This window comes from Vipera ursinii (assembly GCF_947247035.1).
Source record: "Vipera ursinii genome assembly, chromosome: 15".
Classification (NCBI taxonomy): Eukaryota; Metazoa; Chordata; class Lepidosauria; order Squamata; family Viperidae; genus Vipera; species Vipera ursinii.
Genome location: NC_139528.1, coordinates 7,744,172 through 7,762,736, shown reverse-complemented (window position 1 = coordinate 7,762,736; position 18,565 = coordinate 7,744,172). Strand labels below are relative to the sequence as shown.

Sequence of the window (18,565 nt, the reverse complement as noted above, 5' to 3'; positions counted from 1 at the left end):
AAACATCTAACATTGTGTGATCCGGTGGGATTCAAGCACTGGCTGGGCTTGTCTCAATCTCAGCCGCTTTTCAGAGTGGAGGACTTCAACTCCCAGAACGCCCCAGCCAGCTATGCTGGATGGGGAATGCTGGGAGGTTAAAGTGGCTAAGATTGGGAAACACTGGCCGCCTGGGGAATTCTGGGCGTTGGAGTTTATATAATTTGGTTAGGGTTGTTAGGGCAGGAGGTTGGCAACCTCGGCTCGTGGACTTCAACTTCATAAGACTCGTGGGCTTCAACTCCCAGAATTCCCCAGCCAGCTATGCTAGGTAATCTGTGGATTATCAATTGTCCTACAATGACAATCAAATCGATAAAGCAGAAAAGACAGAGATGAAGGCAACGAAGTTCTCCTTAGTGACTAGCTAGGATTTCATGCCTCCTTTAAACATGGCCGAGTGGGAGTCACTTGGATCTGGGGAACTATCCACTTGACCATTGATTATGGCCTGATTGCGGCTAGCAAGCAACTGCCATTCTCTCTCACCCCTGCTCATTTTCATTCTCGCAGACCACAGGAGAACCGGTCTCCCTTTTCGTACACGAGGTGAAGCCGAGTTCCGAAGAGCAGACCCAGCTTGCCAAAACAGCCTTTAAATTCCTCAGGACGCTCCGGCACCCCAATATCTTATCCTACATTGATGGCTTAGAGGTATCTTAAGATGATTTCAGCAGCTGGCGTTTCAAACCTGGGCAGAATCTCTTGGCGAGCAATAGCAACCCTATTATTATTATTATTATTATTATTATTATTATTATTATTATTATTATTATTATTATTATTATTATTATTGGGACGTGGTAGGCTCAGTGGGTTAGGACACTGAGCTTGTCGATCGGAAGGTCGGCAGTTTGGCGGGTCGAATCCCGAGTGCCGCGTAGCAGAGTGAGCGCCTGTTACTCGTCCCAGCTTCTGCCAACCTAGCAGTTCGAAAGCACGTAAAAAATGCAAGTAGAAAAATAGGGACCACTTCAGTGGGAAGGTAACAGGTGCGCCTAGTCATGCCGGCCACATGACCACGGAGACGTCCTCGGACAAGTGCTGGCTCTTCGGCTTTGAAACGGAGATGAGCACCGGCCCCTAGAGTCGGAAACGACTAGCACGCATGTGTGGGGGAACCTTTACATCATCATCTTCATTATCATTATCATCATCATCATCATCATCATCATTATTATTAAACTTTTATTCATAAAACATGAAACTCAGTCAACTGAACACTCAAATTGACTGGCACTAATGGTTGACACGGGTTGCTGCCAGCATCCTAGGTGTCAACCAGGTATCTCCTTAAAATGTAAGATGTTCTGAGTAGCGCAGTTTTTTGTAGCTTTGCTGGAGTTATTGCAGGAAACTGCAATTTCTTGATCTATTTTGCAGCAGGCCTTTGAAACCTGGGCAGAATCTCTTGGGGAGCAATAGGAACCTATTGTTGTTGTTGTTGTTGTTATTATTATTAATTATTATTATTATTATTATTATTATTATTATTATTATTATTATTATTATTATTATTATTATTATTATTCAGAGAGCATCAAGGACTCCACATTTCAACCTTGAGCTACAAGCATTTTACTTTCTTGAGACATTTCATTGTCTAACTAGGTAACGTTGTCGGTGGAAATGAGTTTGCTCGGTTTATATAGAATTGCTTGCTTCATTTTGATGGGAGTTACGGTTTTCCCCTTGGTGGTTCCTTGATTAGGACATTGTTCTCTGCTTGATTGTTTCTCTAGTCTAGTGTTCATGCCTGCTTATCTATGGGTTTCTCTTTCTGTGGGTCCGAGCTCTGGTGTTGTCCGAGCTTGGTTGTTGTCTTGCCAGCGTTTCCTGACCCAACATCATTAGTGATGTGTGAATGTGGAATTTGTTCCCTGGTTGTAGACAGTCGCTTGCTCTGTCAGTGTTGGCTGAGTGTAGTTTTCCCCGGGGTGGTTCCTGGATCAGGCTGTTGTTTTCTGCTTGATGGTTTGTCTGGTGTTCATCCCTGCTTGTCTGCCTGGAGTCAAAGTCTTCTGGTCTTGTTGTTTCCTTCTTGCCTTTTTACTGTCTCTTTTCAAAGGCGTGTGAGTGTGATTTAGCCCTGTGAAAGGTCTGCAAGAAAACCAGCCAAGCTCAGAGAGCACCAGAGATCCCATAATCCTCCTCCTCCTCCTCCTCCTCCTCCCATCTCCCCCTCCACTCTGTAAACCCCACTCCCTTCTAGCAGTGATAATGTTACCTAGTTGGTTCATGAAATGTCTGCAAGAAAACCACCCAGCTCAGAGAAGACCAAGGGCCCCATAGTACTCCTACTCCTCCTCTCCTGCCCTCCCATCTCCTCCTCCTCCTCCTCCTCCTCCTCCTCCAAGCCCCTTCCCTTCTAGCACTGATAAGGTTACTTGGTTGGGTCATGAAACGTCTGCAAGAAAACCACCAAGCTCGGGGAGCACGAAGGACCCCACAGTCGTCGTCATCCTCCTCCTCCTCCCCCCTTCTAGCACTGATAATGTTACCTAATTGGGTCATGAAATGTCTGCAAGAAAATCAGCCAAGTTCAGAGAGCACCAGGGACTCCACAGTTGAACCCCGAGCTACAAATATTCTCTTCTATTGGAACCAGGACATTTCTAGATAGGGCTCGCAACTTGGGTGTCCTACTTGATTCACAGCTCAATTTTGAAGATCATATAGGAGCTGTGACCACGGGGGCTTTTGCCCAGGTTCGCCTGGTGTGCCAGTTGCGGCCCTATTTGGACTGAGATGCCCTACGCACAGTCACTCATGCGCTCGTGACCTCTCGGATAGACTACTGCAACGCTCTCTACATGGGGCGGCCCTTGAATACCACTCGGAGGCTCCAGCTGGTGCAGAATGCGGCCGCGCGAGTTGTGATGGGGGTTTCCTGATACTCCCATGTAACACCTCTGCTCCCCGAGCTGCATTGGCTTCCGGTTGCCCTCCGGGTGAGATTTGAGGTGCTGGTGATGACCTATAAAGCCCTAAATGGCATGGGTCCGGGTTATTTACAGGAGCACCTTTTGCCAGCGTTAACCTCCCATCGTCCTGTGCGCTCCCACAGAGAGGGCCTCCTCAGGGTGCCGTCGGTCAGGGAATGTCGAATGGCGGCCCCCAGGGGGAGAGCATTCTCTGTGGGTGCCCCTGCCCTCTGGAATCAGCTTCCGGTTGAGCTCCGGATGGCTCCCGACCTTCGCTCGTTTCGCCGTGACCTGAAGACTTGGCTATTTGAACTTGCCGGCCTGGACTGAGGGATTGGGATTTTAGATCTTAAATTTTAAAAATTTTAAATTTTAGAATGTATGTTTATTGCTTAGGGCTATTTGATTTAATCTCATTTTAATTTTTATACACTGTGTGTTGTTTATAGCGTTTTAATTGCCCTGTACACCGCCCCGAGTCCCTTCGGAGAGGGGCGGTATATAAATCCAAATAATAAATCAATAAATAAATAAAATAACCAGCTGTCCCATTTCACGACACTCTCTCCTGCAGTTCCCCACTTGCCTCCCTTCCTCCATGATGAGAATCATGTTTTCTTCTTTGATTTTTCCAGACAGAGAAAAGTTTACACGTGGTGACTGAGCCGGTGACACCGCTGCCGGCCTACTTGGAGTCGCGGGGGGACGGGAAGGCCTTGAGCGAGCCGGAGATATCCTGGGGTCTTCATCAGATTGCAGTGAGCGCTGGGGAGACCGGTATCAGGGTGGGGAGTGCTGGGCTAGACACCTTAACTTTCAGTACAAGTAGTCTTCGAGTTATGACTGCTTGCTTAGTGACCATTCCAAGTTAGCACTAGCCATATCCCTTAGACTTATATACCGCTTCACGGTGCTTTACAGCCCTCTCTAAAGCAGTTTACAGAGTCAGCCTCTTGCCCTTCCCAACAATCTGGGTCCTCAGTTTACCCACCTCGGAAGGATGGAAGGCTGAGTCAACCTTGAGCCGGTCAGGATCGAACTGCTGACAGTCGGCAGAGTTAGCCTGCAATCCTGCATTCTAACCACTGCGCCACCAGAAAGAGGCTATATTCCCAAATATATATATATATGTTAGGTTTATATCGTGCATTTCCTGGTTGTGTGAATTCCACCTCCTTGGCCAGGTTAAGGGAGTGGTGTTACTCCCTTGGCTGTGACCTCTCCTTTGACGGACGTCTGTCCCCCCGCCCTTTCCTTCCTAGAAAGCCCTCAGTTTCCTGGTCAACGACTGTCATCTGATCCATAACAACGTCTGCATGGGGGTGGTTTACGTGGACCGTGCTGGCGAGTGGAAACTTGGTGGGTTAGATTACATGTGCCCGGCCCAGGGGGACGTCACCGTGCCACGGAAGGGGATCCCCGAGCTGGAGAAATACAACCCTCCCGAATTATCCGATAGCACCAAAAACGTTGGAGAGAAATGGTGAGTTGACTTCTCTTTCTCTCGCCGTGTTTTAAATTAGTATTCTTGAAATACAGGTAATCCTCGACTTAATAACGGTTTAGTGACCGTTCAAAGTTACAACAGCACTGGAAAAAGTGATTTATGACCATTTTTCCCACTTAACGACCGTTGCAGCATCCCCGTGGTCACATGATCGAAATTCGGATGCTCGGCAACTGACTCATATTTATGACGGTTGCGGCGTCCCCCGGGGTCAGGTGATCCCCTTTTTGTGACCTTCTGACAAGCAAAGTCCACGGGGGAATTCAGATTCACTTAACCACCGTGTTACTAACTTAACAACTGCAGTGATTCACTTAACAACCGTGGCAAGGAAGGTCATAAAACATGGGCCAAAATTCAAATTGTTTTGCTTAGCAATAGAAATTTTGGCCTCAATTGTGGTCGTAAGTCGAGGAGTACCTGTACAGTGTTTCTCAAGCTTGGTCACTGTGCTGGCTAAGGAATTCTGGGAGTTGAAGTCCACCCGTTTAAACATGGCCAAGGTTGAGAAGCACTGGTTTGATCGGAGGATTTGTGGATCTCGCATCTGCACATACGTGCAGGATCTTAGTTGGGGTGGGGGTGGGGTTGACCAGAGCCCCCAAATACATTTTGAGGGGCTGGCAAAGGAGTAGGGGTGGGGGAGGACAACCAGCTTTTGAAGAAAGACAGCAGAGCTGTCCATGCAAAATGCAGTTGCTTAAGTCAGATTGGGACCCAGTGGGATTCAGATTACCACCCGATTTAGACAATCCATTTGCATGAGGGAAATCAAGTCCAGTTTCCAAATCCGTTGCAGGAGGGAACTTTTTCAGGAATGCCTGAAATATCTGCACCAATTGGAGACTAACTATGCAAGTTCGGGTCCTGAAAGCTTTGAGGTGCCCCTTGCAGACTGTTTATCAGCTTGTGCCATTACGAAGCAAGAAATTATTAACCAGTTTCCAGGGAATCTAATAATCAATAAAAGCTAAGTTCAATTAAAAGTGCTTAAATTTAGTTTCGGCCTCTTTGCTTTGACGAGGGCGGCAGCGGGTCAAAGATCCAAGGTAAAAATCAGCCACTCGTGTGTCCTGTGCTACAGATGTTGAGACTCGGGGGGGGGGGAAAGGTGCAGAGAAGAGCAACAAGGATGATCAGAGGCCTGGAGGCTAAAACATATGAAGAACGGTTGCAGGAATTGGGTATGTCTGGTCTAGTGAAAAGAAGGACTAAGGGTGACATGATAGCAACCTTCCAGTATCTCAGGGGCTGCCCCCAAAGAAGAGGGAGTCAAGCTCTTCTCCAAAGTGCCGAAAGGCAGGACAAGAAGCAACGGATGGCAACTAGTCAAGGAGAGAAGCAACCTAGAACTAAGGAGAAACTTCCTGACAGTCAAGAACAATTAATCAGTGGAACTGCTTGCCTTGTGGATGCTCTATTGCTGGAGGCTTTTAAAGAAGAGACTGGACAGCCATTTGTCTGAAGAGGTATAGGGTCTCCTGCTTGAGCAGGGGATGGACTAGATGACCTCCAAGGTCCCTTCCAACTCTGTTGTTCTGTGGATCCTGTAAATTCTTTCCATAGTTGGTGTCTTTCCTTGAAAACAAGGCAGGTTCCACACAGGGCCAACGGCTAAGCTTTGTGTTAACTAAAGGCCGAATGCACACATCTGTTATACGGTAAACTCAACTACATCCAGGCTGAAGTGATGGCTTGGTTCACGTGCAGCTCTCTGTTTGAATCAGGGTTCTCTGCAAAGACACAAAGCTGGTTTTGTCTTTTGGGGGAACCCCCTCAGCATAGACTGATCTGTGTCGTATTTGGGGCGGGTTAAATGTGTTTTGGAAACAAACTATCCGGTGGCCGTGGAGCTAGTCCTCATGATCCCGACTTGACTCAAACTTGTTTCCTGTGTGCGGTGATAGGCCAGCAGACATGTGGCGATTTGGCTGCCTCATCTGGGAGGTCTTCAACGGTCCCTTGCCCCGATCGTCCTCCTTGCGGTCTCTCAACAAAGTGAGTCTCTTTGGTGACCCTTTCCCCACAGTTCATTGAACGGTGGTTGACTGAGCTAACTCCACTTCCTGGGTTCACACAACCCCATAAACTAACCGAGATTGATAGTTCCCACCATTGATTGGCTGTGAGAATGCGGGTTTCATCTGATGAATGAAATGGGCTGGATACAAATGGACAAAATGGTCTTCTAGGCTGGACATGGAGTGGACTAAATGGAGGTGGCTAGCTTTGTAAGTCACTGGGTGGTGTCAATTCTTTTCTCTCTCTTTCTCTTTTTCCCCCTCTTTTTCCCCCCCAGATGTAAAGGAGTGGCCTGGCATATTAGGAGTAAAAGACAGAAATGGATTGGACCAGTTTTCTCAACCTTGACAACTTTAAGATGGGTGAACTTCCAACTCCCAGAATTCTTCCTGGCTGGGGAATTCTGGGAGTTGAAGCACACCCACCCATCTTAAAGTTGTCAAGATTGTAAAACGGTGCCCTGAAATGAAGTGTGTTTTGGTCTACTCCGTAAGGTTGCAAAGTGAGAAGGCTGCAGATTGCACAGTTAACATTGGAACTGCCCAAGACATGAACGGTGTCCAACTTGTCTTCCCTCTCCTGCTTCTGAGTAGACCAGCGTTACGTTGGAGACCACCATCTCCTTTTCCCTGACCTATCTGCTTCCTGCTTCCTTCTCTTCCAGATCCCAAAGTCCTTGGTGCCCCATTACTGTGAGCTGGTGGGTGCGAATCCCAAACTTCGACCCAGCCCAGCCAAATTCCTGCAAAATTGCTCCCAGACAGGCAGTTTCATGGACAACAAGTTTGTGGAGACCAACCTTTTTCTGGAGGAAATCCAGGTGAGAGCTGGGGACCCCAGTGGCTTATCCCCCAAAGGGTCTTGGCCTGTGTCTGCTTGATTTTATGACTATGGCTTTCCGTGGGGCTAAATTAGAGGAGGGGGTCCTCCTTGTGGGTCAAAGAACTTTTTTGGAACCCGGAACGTTTCCGATTCCAAATTCCATATCTGGAGGTGTTTTGCCATTCACACATTAGCGCAGTAAAATACAGGATTTTTTAAAATTGATTTTGTACTGATCCCTTTTGCTGAAATATAACGTGAATGAGCCATACGATAGATCCGTGGTGGCGAACCTATGGCACGCGTGCCACAGGTGGCACGCAGAGCCCTCTCTGTGGGCACACGCACCGTCACCCCAGTCCTAGGCCTTCAGATGAGTTTTATAAAACCTTTTCACTTTAGGTGTCCACCGCCGTGTGCAAAAAAAAAAAAAGGCTCAATCAATCAATTTCAACTTCTCACGGGAAAAAAAAGATCTCGCAAAGTTGGAATTGATTGATTGAACTTTTTAGGCCCACCCAATCTGGCGTTACCACCGCAGCCACGCCCACCCAATGGGCCACACCCACCCGGGATCTGACGGTACATAAGTGGGTTTTGAGTTGCAGTTTGGGCACTCAGTGTCTAAAAGGTTTGCCATCACTGCGATAGATAGATAGATAGATAGATAGATAGATAGATAGATAGATAGATAGATAGATAGATAGATGCAAGATCCCATAAGGCAGTGCTTCCTATACTGGTAAAGTTGTGTAAAAGTGATTTTTCTTCTGGTAACAACACTTGAACCCATGACCCATCACAACCAGAGCATTGAAATAGCCTTGAGACTTCAAGATTGCCTTGTATCCTGAGGACTTCCGGTTTTGCGCCCGTAGCGCATGGCCGCGCGAGAGTGGACCTCCGTTCACGGCTAGTTTCGCCCTGCCAGGGAAACCCTAGATGGGTCCGAAGTCGCCCCGAAGAGGTGACCGTGAAGAAGGGGCACCCCATTGATCACGAAGCGACAGCAATCGCTTCGTTTGATCCGGGGAAAGCCGTCCAAACCCGACAGGAAAAAGGCTAGCCATGTGCCAGCGTCCAGCCCTCCTCCCGTCACTCTTTGGCAAACTGTGAGTGAGAGCGGGTGCAGGCAACTATGGAGTTGAGTCAGATTTGACAGCTGTATACCCAGACATGCACGAGTCTTAAAAGTGGCCAAGTTCAGAAAACACCGCCGTAGAATATACAGGCACGAAACCTCAACTCGAAACCTCCAAAGTTGGTTACTTCAATAAAAGGTATCAAATATCCTGATACTCTTGTTGAGGCTGGTCAGATAATGGGGTCTTTCCCACATGGGATCTGTGGGGTGGGAATCCCTGGCTCCAGCTTGGTTGGAGATCTGGTTTCCTGGTCAGAATGACCCCCCCCCACCTTCCCCCTTCCCTGTCTCCAAGCAGGAAAGGACGAGGGGGGGGCAATTTGAACCCGTAACTCTGGGTAACCGCTCTTTCCACAGATTAAGGAGCCGGCCGAGCGGCAGAAGTTTTTCCAGGAGCTCAGCGACAACCTGGATAATTTCCCCGAGGATTTCTGTTGCCACAAGGTCCTTCCTCAGTTGCTGATGGCCTTTGAGTTTGGGAATGCAGGCGCCATCATCCTCACGCCGCTCTTTAAGGTAGGCTGCTCTGCGGAACGAGGAAAGAGGCGCAGATCACCGGGGCTTGAAAAACAAACAGAGGTAATTTCCCCAAAGTTGGGGAAGGATGAAGCTTATCAATGTCCATGAGGCTGTCTTCATTTCCTTTAATCCTGGCCTGCCTGTTGTGCATCCGCTTGCTTCTGCTCTTTGCGATTGTGGTGACATGCAGACAACATCACATGTGTATACCTGCCCTTTGTGCCCCAGTCAACGTATCCTTGAGGACCTCATGGCAGCGTTACACAAAGCAATTAATGTTGCTAGTTTCGATAAAAAAAATTGAGAGTCTGACTACGAAATACCAGATTTGTACAAATTAAGCAGATCTTGCTTACTTTGGGCACAACCTGCTTAACTTGTGCATTTATACGTAGCTTGTATTTTATAGTTCAAATTTTAATTTTTTTTACATTTTATGTCGTATAGCATGACTTATTTTAATTGTGATGCTTCTGACGCAAATAAAGGAATAAGTAGACGTGTTGTATATGTTCAAGATGCTTAATGAGGTAGGAAAAGTCCCAGCAAACACATTCGTACAAAATACTAAATCTCGGTTAGGATTCTGTTTGTGAATTAATGTAAACAGACCTGTTTACAGATAGTCCTCAGGTTACAGCCACAATTGGGAGCTGAAGATTTGTTGTTAAGCAGTGCAGTACGACCGCACCTGATTTTTTGCTCTGGTTGTTAAGTGAATATTGTGGTTGTTAAGAGAGGCACCACTTGACCTGCAACCTTCCCAGTTGATTTCCCCATTGACTTTGTCTGAAGCTGGCTGGGAAAGTCACAGTTGCAGATCACGTGACCCCCAAGACACTGCAACCGTCGTAAGTACATGCCAGTTGCCAAGCCTTCGAATTCTGATCACGTGACCATGGGGCTGTTGCCAAGGGCGTAAGTGTGAAAAATGGTCATAAGTCACTTTTTCCAGTGCCGTTCTCACTTTGGCCAGTAAAGAAACTGTTGTACGTTGAAGACTACCTGTCATTGATCCTAGTTAAGCCACTTTCTGAGATCAGCCGGTAATTACACTGGGCTGCATTCCCACCACATGCTAACCTCCCCCCAAAACAAACAAACAGACAAACAGGTAAGCAATGTTAACATTCCTCAAATTCAGTGCATTGTATGAAAACAGGCAATTTATTTTTTCAGCCTTGGGCTATTTAATAAAATCTCTGGGGCTGTTTTCGTTGTGGGCAGCACCACCCATTTGGGGCAGCTTTATTAGAAGAGGGGGATGCATTTATTTATTTTTCTATCAATAAATACATTTGCCCGTTCTTCCGTTCCTCCCTCTCCCCCCCTCTCTCTCTCTCTCTTTCGCTCTCCCGCTCTTTCTTTCTCTTTTTCTTTCTTTCTCTCCCTCCCTCCCTCCCTCCCTCTCTCCTTCTCTCTCTCTCTTTCTCTTTCTCTCTCCCGCTCTCTTTCTTTCTCTTTCTTTCTCCCTCCCTCCTTCTCTCTCTCTCTCTCTTTCTCTTTCTCTCTCCCGCTCTTTTTCTTTCTCTTTCTCTTTCTCTCCCTCCCTCCCTCTCTCCTTCTGTGTTTCTCTCTCCCGCTGTCTTTCTTTCTCTTTTTCTTTCTCTCTTTCTCTCCCTCCCTCTGTCCTTCTCTTCTCTCTTTCTCTTTCTCTCTCCCGCTCTCTTTCTTTCTCTTTCTTTCTCTCCCTCCCTCCCTCCTTCTCTCTCTCTCTTTCTCTTTCTCTCTCCCGCTCTCTTTCTTTCTCTTTCTTTCTTTCTCTCCCTCCCTCCCTCCCTCCTTCTCTCTCCCTCCCTCTCTTTCTCTTTTTCTTTTTCTCTCTTTCTCTTTCTCTCTTTCTCTCCCTCCCTCCCTCCTTCTCTCTCTTTCTCTCTCCTGCTCTTTCTTTTTCTTTCTCTCTATTTCTCTCCCTCTCTCCCTCCCTCTCTTTCTTTCTCCCGCTCTCCCGCTCTCTTTCTTTCTCTTTCTCTTTTTCTCTCTTTCTCTTTTTCTCTCTTTCTCTCCCTCCCTCCCTCCTTCTCTCTCTTTCTCTCTCTCTCTCTCTTTCTCTTTCTCTCTCCCGCTCTCTTTCTTTCTCTTTCTTTCTCTCCCTCCCTCCCTCCTTCTCTCTCTCTCTTTCTCTTTCTCTCTCCCGCTCTCTTTCTTTCTCTTTCTTTCTTTCTCTCCCTCCCTCCCTCCCTCCTTCTCTCTCCCTCCCTCTCTTTCTTTCTCTTTTTCTTTTTCTCTCTTTCTCTTTCTCTCTTTCTCTCCCTCCCTCCCTCCTTCTCTCTCTTTCTCTCTCCTGCTCTTTCTTTTTCTTTCTCTCTATTTCTCTCCCTCTCTCCCTCCCTCTCTTTCTTTCTCCCGCTCTCCCGCTCTCTTTCTTTCTCTTTCTCTTTTTCTCTCTTTCTCTTTTTCTCTCTTTCTCTCCCTCCCTCCCTCCTTCTCTCTCTTTCTCTCTCTCTCTCTCTTTCTCTTTCTCTCTCCCGCTCTTTTTCTTTCTCTTTCTCTCCCTCCCTCCCTCTCTCCTTCTGTGTTTCTCTCTCCCGCTCTCTTTCTTTCTCTTTTTCTTTCTCTCTTTCTCTCCCTCCCTCTGTCCTTCTCTTCTTTCTTTCTCTTTCTCCCGCTCTCTTTCTTTCTCTTTCTTTCTTTCTCTCCCTCCCTCCCTCCCTCCTTCTCTCTCTCTCTTTCTCTTTCTCTCTCCCGCTCTCTTTCTTTCTCTTTCTTTCTTTCTCTCCCTCCCTCCCTCCTTCTCTCTCCCTCCCTCTCTTTCTCTTTCTCCCGCTCTCCCGCTCTCTTTCTTTCTCTTTTTCTTTTTCTCTCTTTCTCTTTCTCTCTTTCTCTCCCTCCCTCCCTCCTTCTCTCTCTTTCTCTCTCCTGCTCTTTCTTTTTCTTTCTCTCTATTTCTCTCCCTCTCTCCCTCCCTCTCTTTCTTTCTCCCGCTCTCCCGCTCTTTCTTTCTCTTTCTCTTTTTCTCTCTTTCTCTTTTTCTCTCTTTCTCTCCCTCCCTCCCTCCTTCTCTCTCTTTCTCTCTCTCTCTCTCTCTCTCTCTCTTTCTCTCTCTCTCTCTCTCTCCCTCCTCTGCTTTTTTTTTCTCTTTTTCCAGGTGGGGAAATTTTTGAATAGCCAGGAATACCAGCAAAAAATCATCCCTGTGATTGTGAAAATGTTCTCTTCCCCGGATCGGGCCATGAGGATCCGTTTGCTGCAACAGGTTGGCAGGCGGCCAAATCAAATAGTTGCATTTGGGGTTGTGGGTTTCTTAGAGAAAGCAACGTCCTTCAACGTCATCAAACAGAGTCTCAGATTGAGTCCTGCGTCGGTTGAGAGATTGGGCTTTAAAGGAATCCTGTAACTCAACCGCCTGGTGGTCCCCTTTTCTTTTTAATAACAATTTTTTGTTGTTATTAAATTTTTAATAATTGTTTAATAACGTTGGTTGAAACGGGAGCTGCCAGATTCACCAACAACTAACGATGGCCTGCTAAAGTATTTAAGCTCAATCAAAATTATTTAAACTCAGTTTAAATTAGAATTTCCCATCCAACATACTGCATGGTGTCCTAAATGGAAATTAATGTTAGACTCATAAAATTGGAAGTGAACTCAGAGGTCATCTAGTCCATCCCCTACACACACAAACACACACACACACACACGGCACATGCTGCTTGGAAAATTCTGGCAGTTGAAATCCCTAGAGCAACGGTCGGCAACCTGAAAAAGCAAAAGAGCCACTGGGAACCGGTTCCATCACACATAAAAAAAAGTGGGAGCCGCACGTGTGCGTGGATGCACGCACGCGATTCCCACTTTTTTTAATGTGGACGCACCTGCGCAGCGGCGGCGACGGGTCTCCCTGGTGACGGGCACTGGTTTGCGGCACCGCCTTCAGCCCAGGCGCCACCGGAGCCACCCCCGGGACCTCCAAACTGCCACCCATTCGGAGAGGTGCGCGCACAGCTCTCCAAACCTTTGGAGAGGTGCGCACGCACCTCCACCAAAACAGGCGGCAGTGGTACCCGTTTGCAGACCTGCTGCCGCTGGTCTGTAAAGCTGCCGCGGCCCGTTTGCAGGCTGCCGCCTTCCTCCGAAGGCGGTAGCTTTGCAAATGGGCCGCGGCAGCTTTCCAAAAGGGCGGCGCTTTGGAAAGCTGCCACGGCCCGTTTGCAGAGCTGCCGCCTTTGGAGGAAGGCGGCAGCTCTACAAACGGGCTGCAGGAGCTTTCCAAACGGGCGGCGCCACTGCCTGTTTGGGGAGGTGCACGTGCACCTCCACCCATTCGGAGAGGTGCGCCCGCACCTCTCCGAACGGGCGGCACCACTCTCTGGAGAGGTGCGCGCGCACCACTGCCCGTTCGGAGAGGTGTGTGCGCACCGGGCAACTGGAAGCCACGGGTTGCCAACCTGTGCCCTAGAGTGACCAAATTTGAAAATCACTGGTGCAGCATACTGTGTAAACCCAAGAAGAGGTTAATTGAACAAAAAAAAGCATTTGTGAGACCCTTCTGTTATTTTCCAGTAGAAAGCCAGAAAAAATGGAACAGTGAAGCTCTTTTTTTTATTAGGTTGCATTTTTATTTACTAAACAAATTTATGGAGCAGCATACTTGCATACACATGCTTGCTTGCTTTGGGAGCATAGAGACCCAGAGGTAGGCAACCTTGACTCTTTTATGACTTGTGAACTTCAGCTCCCAGAATTCCTGAGCAGGCATGTCTCGGCTTGGAAACCTCTCCCTTTCCCCTCAGCGTGGCTGGCTCAGGAATTCCGGGAGTTGAAGTCCACGAGTCATAAAAGAGCCAAGGTTGCCTAGCCCTGGTCTAAAAGTTAAGGCTAGAAAGCGAGAGATTGTGAGTTCAAGTCCCATCTTCGCCATGAAAGCTGGGTGGGAGACTTTGGGCCAATCCCCAAGAGACCCTGAGTTCTAGTCCTGCATTAGGCATGAAAATCATCTGGGAGACTTTGGGCCAGCCCACCTCACAAGGTTGTTGCGGGGGAAAATAGGAGGAGGAGGAAAGTGTGTCGGCTATGTTCGCCACATCGAGTTGTTTGTCAAAATAATAAAAAGCAGACTACGAGGGGCAGGGTAGCCTAGAGGCGAAGCTCTCGCCTCGAACATCAGGAGGCTGTGAGTTCAATCCTAGGCAGCTGCAGATCTTTCTGGCCCAAAGAGAAAATATCTGTTGTAAACTCCGTGTAGGCATCAGGAAGGGCATCCGGTCAGTAAACGATCAGCTCTATTCAGTCGCCCCGAAATAAGGGATTACAGGCATGTTAAAAAATGAATGAATGAATGAATGAATGAATAAATGAATGAATGAATAAATAAATAAATAAATAAGGCAGGATACAAATAAGTACAAATAAATAAATAAATTGTGTGAATGCAGCCCGTGGGGTTTTTAGCGCAAATCTAGAAAATAGAATAGGGACGCGGTGGCTCAGAAGGTTGGCAGTTTGGCGGGTCGAATCCCGAGTGCCGCGTAACAGAGTGAGCGCCTGTTACTCGTCCCAGCTTCTGCCAACCTAGCAGTTCGAAAGCACATAAAAATGCAAGTAGAAAAATAGGGACCACTCTGGTGGGAAGGTAACAGCGTCCCGTGCGCCTTTGGCGTCTAGTCATGCCGGCCACATGACCACGGAGACGTCCTCGGACAAGCGCTGGCTCTTCGGCTTTGAAACAGAGACGAACACCGGCCCCTAGAGTTGGAAATGACTAGCACGCATGTGTGGGGGAACCTTTACCTTTTTAGAAAACAGGTCTGTTCAGTGTGTTGCGTGAACCTGGGAGAGAAGTTGTCGATGCGTTTTGTATCTCAAGCGCCAACTGACCGCAGGCGTTTCCCCTCCAGATGGAGCACTTCATTCAGTATCTGAATGAGCCCACGGTCAACACCCAGATCTTCCCCCATGTGGTCCACGGCTTCCTGGACACCAATCCAGCCATTCGGGAGCAGACGGTGAAGGTGAGGCAAGATGGTATGAAAAGGCATGTGAGAAAGACCTTGGAAGGCGGGATGCGAAGACCCTGCCAGATTAGGGACAACTTAGCCCTTAGCTGTGTAACGGGTGGAGAAAAAGAGTTAGGAGGGACCCTAAACAGTTTCTCAGACTGTAAAAGGAGACGGTGGGAGATTTGTACTTTCAGACTTGCAAAATTCAGTTAATGTACAATAGTTTTAGAGGACCATCAGATAAGAGGCTGCTAAGCCCAGAGCCGCATAACGCCTTGGTAAGGCCACACCTGGAATACTGCATCCAGTTTTGGTCACCACAATGTAAAAAAGATGTTAAGACTCTGGAAAGAGTACAGAGAAGAGCAACAAAGATGATTAGGGGACTGGAGGCTAAAACATATAAGGAACAGCTGCTGGAATTGGGTAGGTCTAGTTTAATGAAGAGAAGGACCAGGAGGGACATGATAGCAGTGCTCCAGTATCTCAGGGGCTGCCCCAAAAAGGGAGGAGTCAAGCTATTCTCCAAAGCACCTGAAGGTAGGACAAGAAGCAACGGGTGGAAACGAATCAAGGAGAGAAGCAACCTAGAACTAAGGAGAAACTTCCTGACAGTCAGAACAATTAACCAGTGGAACAACCTGCCTCCAGAAGGGGTGAATGCTCCAACACTAGAAGCTTTTAAGACGAGACTGGACAGCTATTTGTCCGAAATGGTACAGGGCAGGGGTAGGCAACCTCAGCTCTTTTATGACTCGTGGACTTCAACTCCCAGAATTCCTGAGCCAGCATGGGGGAACTATGGCCCCTTCATGACTGGTGGACTTCAACTCCCAGAATTCCTGAGCCGGCATGGGGGAACTATGGCCCCTTCATGACTGGTGGACTTCAACTCCCAGAATTCCTGAGCCGGCATGGCTCAGCTTGGAAACCTCCCTTTCCCCTCAGCGTGGCTGGCTCAGGAATTCTTAGAGTTGAAGTCCACGAATCATCAAAGAGCCGAGGTTGCCTACCCCTGGTATAGGGTTTCCTGGGACTAGAAGACCTACAAGGTCCCTTCCAACTACTACTAGTACTACTACTACTACTACTAGTACTACTACTACTACTACTATTATTATTATTATTATTATTATTATTATTATTATTATTATTATCAAATCCCTAGTTTCTCAGACTGTAAAAGAGGGTGGGAGATTTATACTTTCAGACTTGCAAAATTCGGTTAATGTAACCTTACAAGAAAGTAGAATTAACTCATCTGGTTGTGTCTCCTGACTGATCTACCTGGGAAGACTTGACAGATATCAAGGGCAATTTCTCTATCTCTTTGGGGGGGGGTCGAGGGGGGGTCACCGTGCCCCTTATGTCCCTTCCTGCTGGGTGGGATAAACAACCTATCATCTCTTCGGAATCACAATCCCCCAGGCTTGTTCTCAGCGAGGAGGGCATCTTACGTAATTGGTAGGATGGAAGTGGGAGATGGAGGAGGAGCCCGAAGCTGAAGTTGGTGAGGTCATCTATACCTTCCCCTCAGAATATCTGTGGAGATTCACCCAGGTCATGGTTGTCCCAAAGGTGCTTTTTCCGGAGGCAAAATGGACTTTTTTCTTCTCATCCACATCTGTGTTCTCAAGATCACCCGAGTGGTGCAAATGGGTGTGGAGCTTTCTTGGAACTGCTGAAAGGACACACTCATTTGCACACTCAGGTGACCCTGAGGACACAGCTAAACCTCCAGGTGGCCTCAATGCCTCTCTGTTGTTGTTGTTAGTCGCGAAGTCGTGTCTGACCCATCGCGACCCCATGGACCACGTTCCTCCAGGCCTTCCTGTCCTCTACCATCTTCTGGAGTCCATTTAGGCTCACACCTCCTGCTTCAGGGACTCCATCCAGCCACCTCCTTCTCTGTCGTCCCCTTCTTCTCTTGCCCTCAATCTTTCCCAGCATGAGGCTCTTCTCCAGTGAGTCCTTCCTTCTCATTAGGTGGTCAAAGTATTTGAGTTTTAGCTTCAGGATCTGGCCTTCTAAAGAGCAGTCAGGGTGGATCTCCTCTAGGACTGACCGGTTTGATCGCCTTGCAGTCCAAGGGACTCGCAGGAATCTTCTCCAGCACCAGAGTTCAAAGGCCTCAATTCCTTGGCGCTCGGCCTTTCTTGTGGTCCAACTTTCACTGCCATACAGTGCAACTGGGAAGACCAATGCCTCTCTAAAAAGGAGGCAAACGACCAGCTGTCTGCAAGGACCATAAATCCTTCCATTCCCCACCATTCTGTCAGAGCTGAAGAAGCTTCTTGGATGAGAAGCGACATGTCTTCCAAGAGAAACGAGAAAGTCCAGTTGCCTCCTGAAAAAAAGCACCTTTGGGACCTCCCCTCTGAAAAAGAAGACCACAAGGTGATCCCGAGTGTCACTGTCCCTAATGTCCACCCTCCTCCTTCCAAGCTATCCCCATCTCCCAGCATTCTTCCTGCCCTGGGGCCCATTCTTCCTGCCCCTGCGTGCCCGCCCTTCGGCCTCTGGCTAAGGGGCTCCTGTCCTGTGTTCTCCTCCGCAGTCCATGCTGCTCCTGGCTCCCAAACTCAGCGAGACCAACCTGAACGTGGAACTCATGAAGCACTTCTCTCGCCTCCAGGCCCGGGACGACCAGGGCCCTATTCGCTGCAATACCACCGTGTGCCTGGGCAAGATTGGGCCGTACCTCAGTGCCAGCGTGAGTGGGCAGGAGCAGGCTTTCGGAGCAGACAGTGGGAAGCTTTAGAGCACAGATGTCCCACTTTAAGACCTGTGGGACTTCGACTCCCAGAATCCCACGGGTCTTAAAGTGGCCACGGTTGGACATCCCTTCTTTTTAAAGAGAGTTGCCTGGACACGAGATCACAGGGAGTCCTCAACGTACGACCACAATTGGGACTGGAAAATTTGTTGCTGAGCGAAGCAGTGCTTAAGTCGTGTGATGCCTTGCCCCTGATTTCACAACCTTTTTTGCCCTGGTCGTTAAGTGAATCACCATGGTCATTAAGCAAGCTCTCACATGATCCTGACTCATGACGTTCCCTGCCGGCTTCCTCATTGACTCAGCTGATGATCACATGAATTCGGGACCCCGCAAGCATTGTAAATGCATGTGGGATGCCAGGCGCCTGGGTGACGAGTGCTGAACTGCAGGGATGCTGTATTATTGGTCATAAGTGCGAGGACCAGACCTCAGTCCCTTTTCTCGGCGTGGTTGTAATTTTGAAAGACCACTAAAGGACTGGTCATAATTTGAGGCCTGCCTGTGATGTGTGAAAGATTGATGGGTTAAATATGGGTTAAGATTAGAATGATAAAATTCGAAAGGACCTTAGAGGTCATGTAGTGCAGCCCCCTGCTTGGTGCAATGCATCTTGGGTGCCACAGTTCTTTTGTACCATGGTTAAGCCTTGAATGTTGGACTCACTGATATATGGTAGTCCTTGAGTTATGACCACAGCTGAGCCCACCATTTCTGTTCTTATGTGAGACGGTTAAGTGAGTTTTGCCCCATGTTACAACCATTCTTACTAGCCCAACTATTCAGTGACTCTGGCTTGCCCAGTGACTTTGCTTGTCGCAAAAGGGGAATCACATCACCCCGGGATTCTGTGACCGTCGTAAATATGAGCCA

The 18,565-nt window shown here is 48.1% G+C and overlaps 1 protein-coding gene across 2 annotated transcripts in view; it reads left to right on the top strand.

The window, feature by feature from the left end:
* The window catches only part of SCYL1 (SCY1 like pseudokinase 1), a 30,609-nt gene that overhangs the window by 955 nt on the left and 11,089 nt on the right, over positions 1-18,565 (top strand). The window contains exons 2-10 of one of the 2 annotated variants that reach the window (XM_083374189.1): positions 553-693; positions 3,599-3,721; positions 4,226-4,446; positions 6,378-6,468; positions 7,157-7,312; positions 8,816-8,974; positions 12,066-12,173; positions 14,815-14,928; positions 17,474-17,629. In XM_083374189.1, the coding sequence (XP_083230315.1) occupies positions 553-693; positions 3,599-3,721; positions 4,226-4,446; positions 6,378-6,468; positions 7,157-7,312; positions 8,816-8,974; positions 12,066-12,173; positions 14,815-14,928; positions 17,474-17,629 (1,269 nt within the window). The remainder of the gene's footprint in view (positions 1-552; positions 694-3,598; positions 3,722-4,225; positions 4,447-6,377; positions 6,469-7,156; positions 7,313-8,815; positions 8,975-12,065; positions 12,174-14,814; positions 14,929-17,473; positions 17,630-18,565) is intronic. The other variant, XM_083374190.1, reaches the window with a different exon arrangement.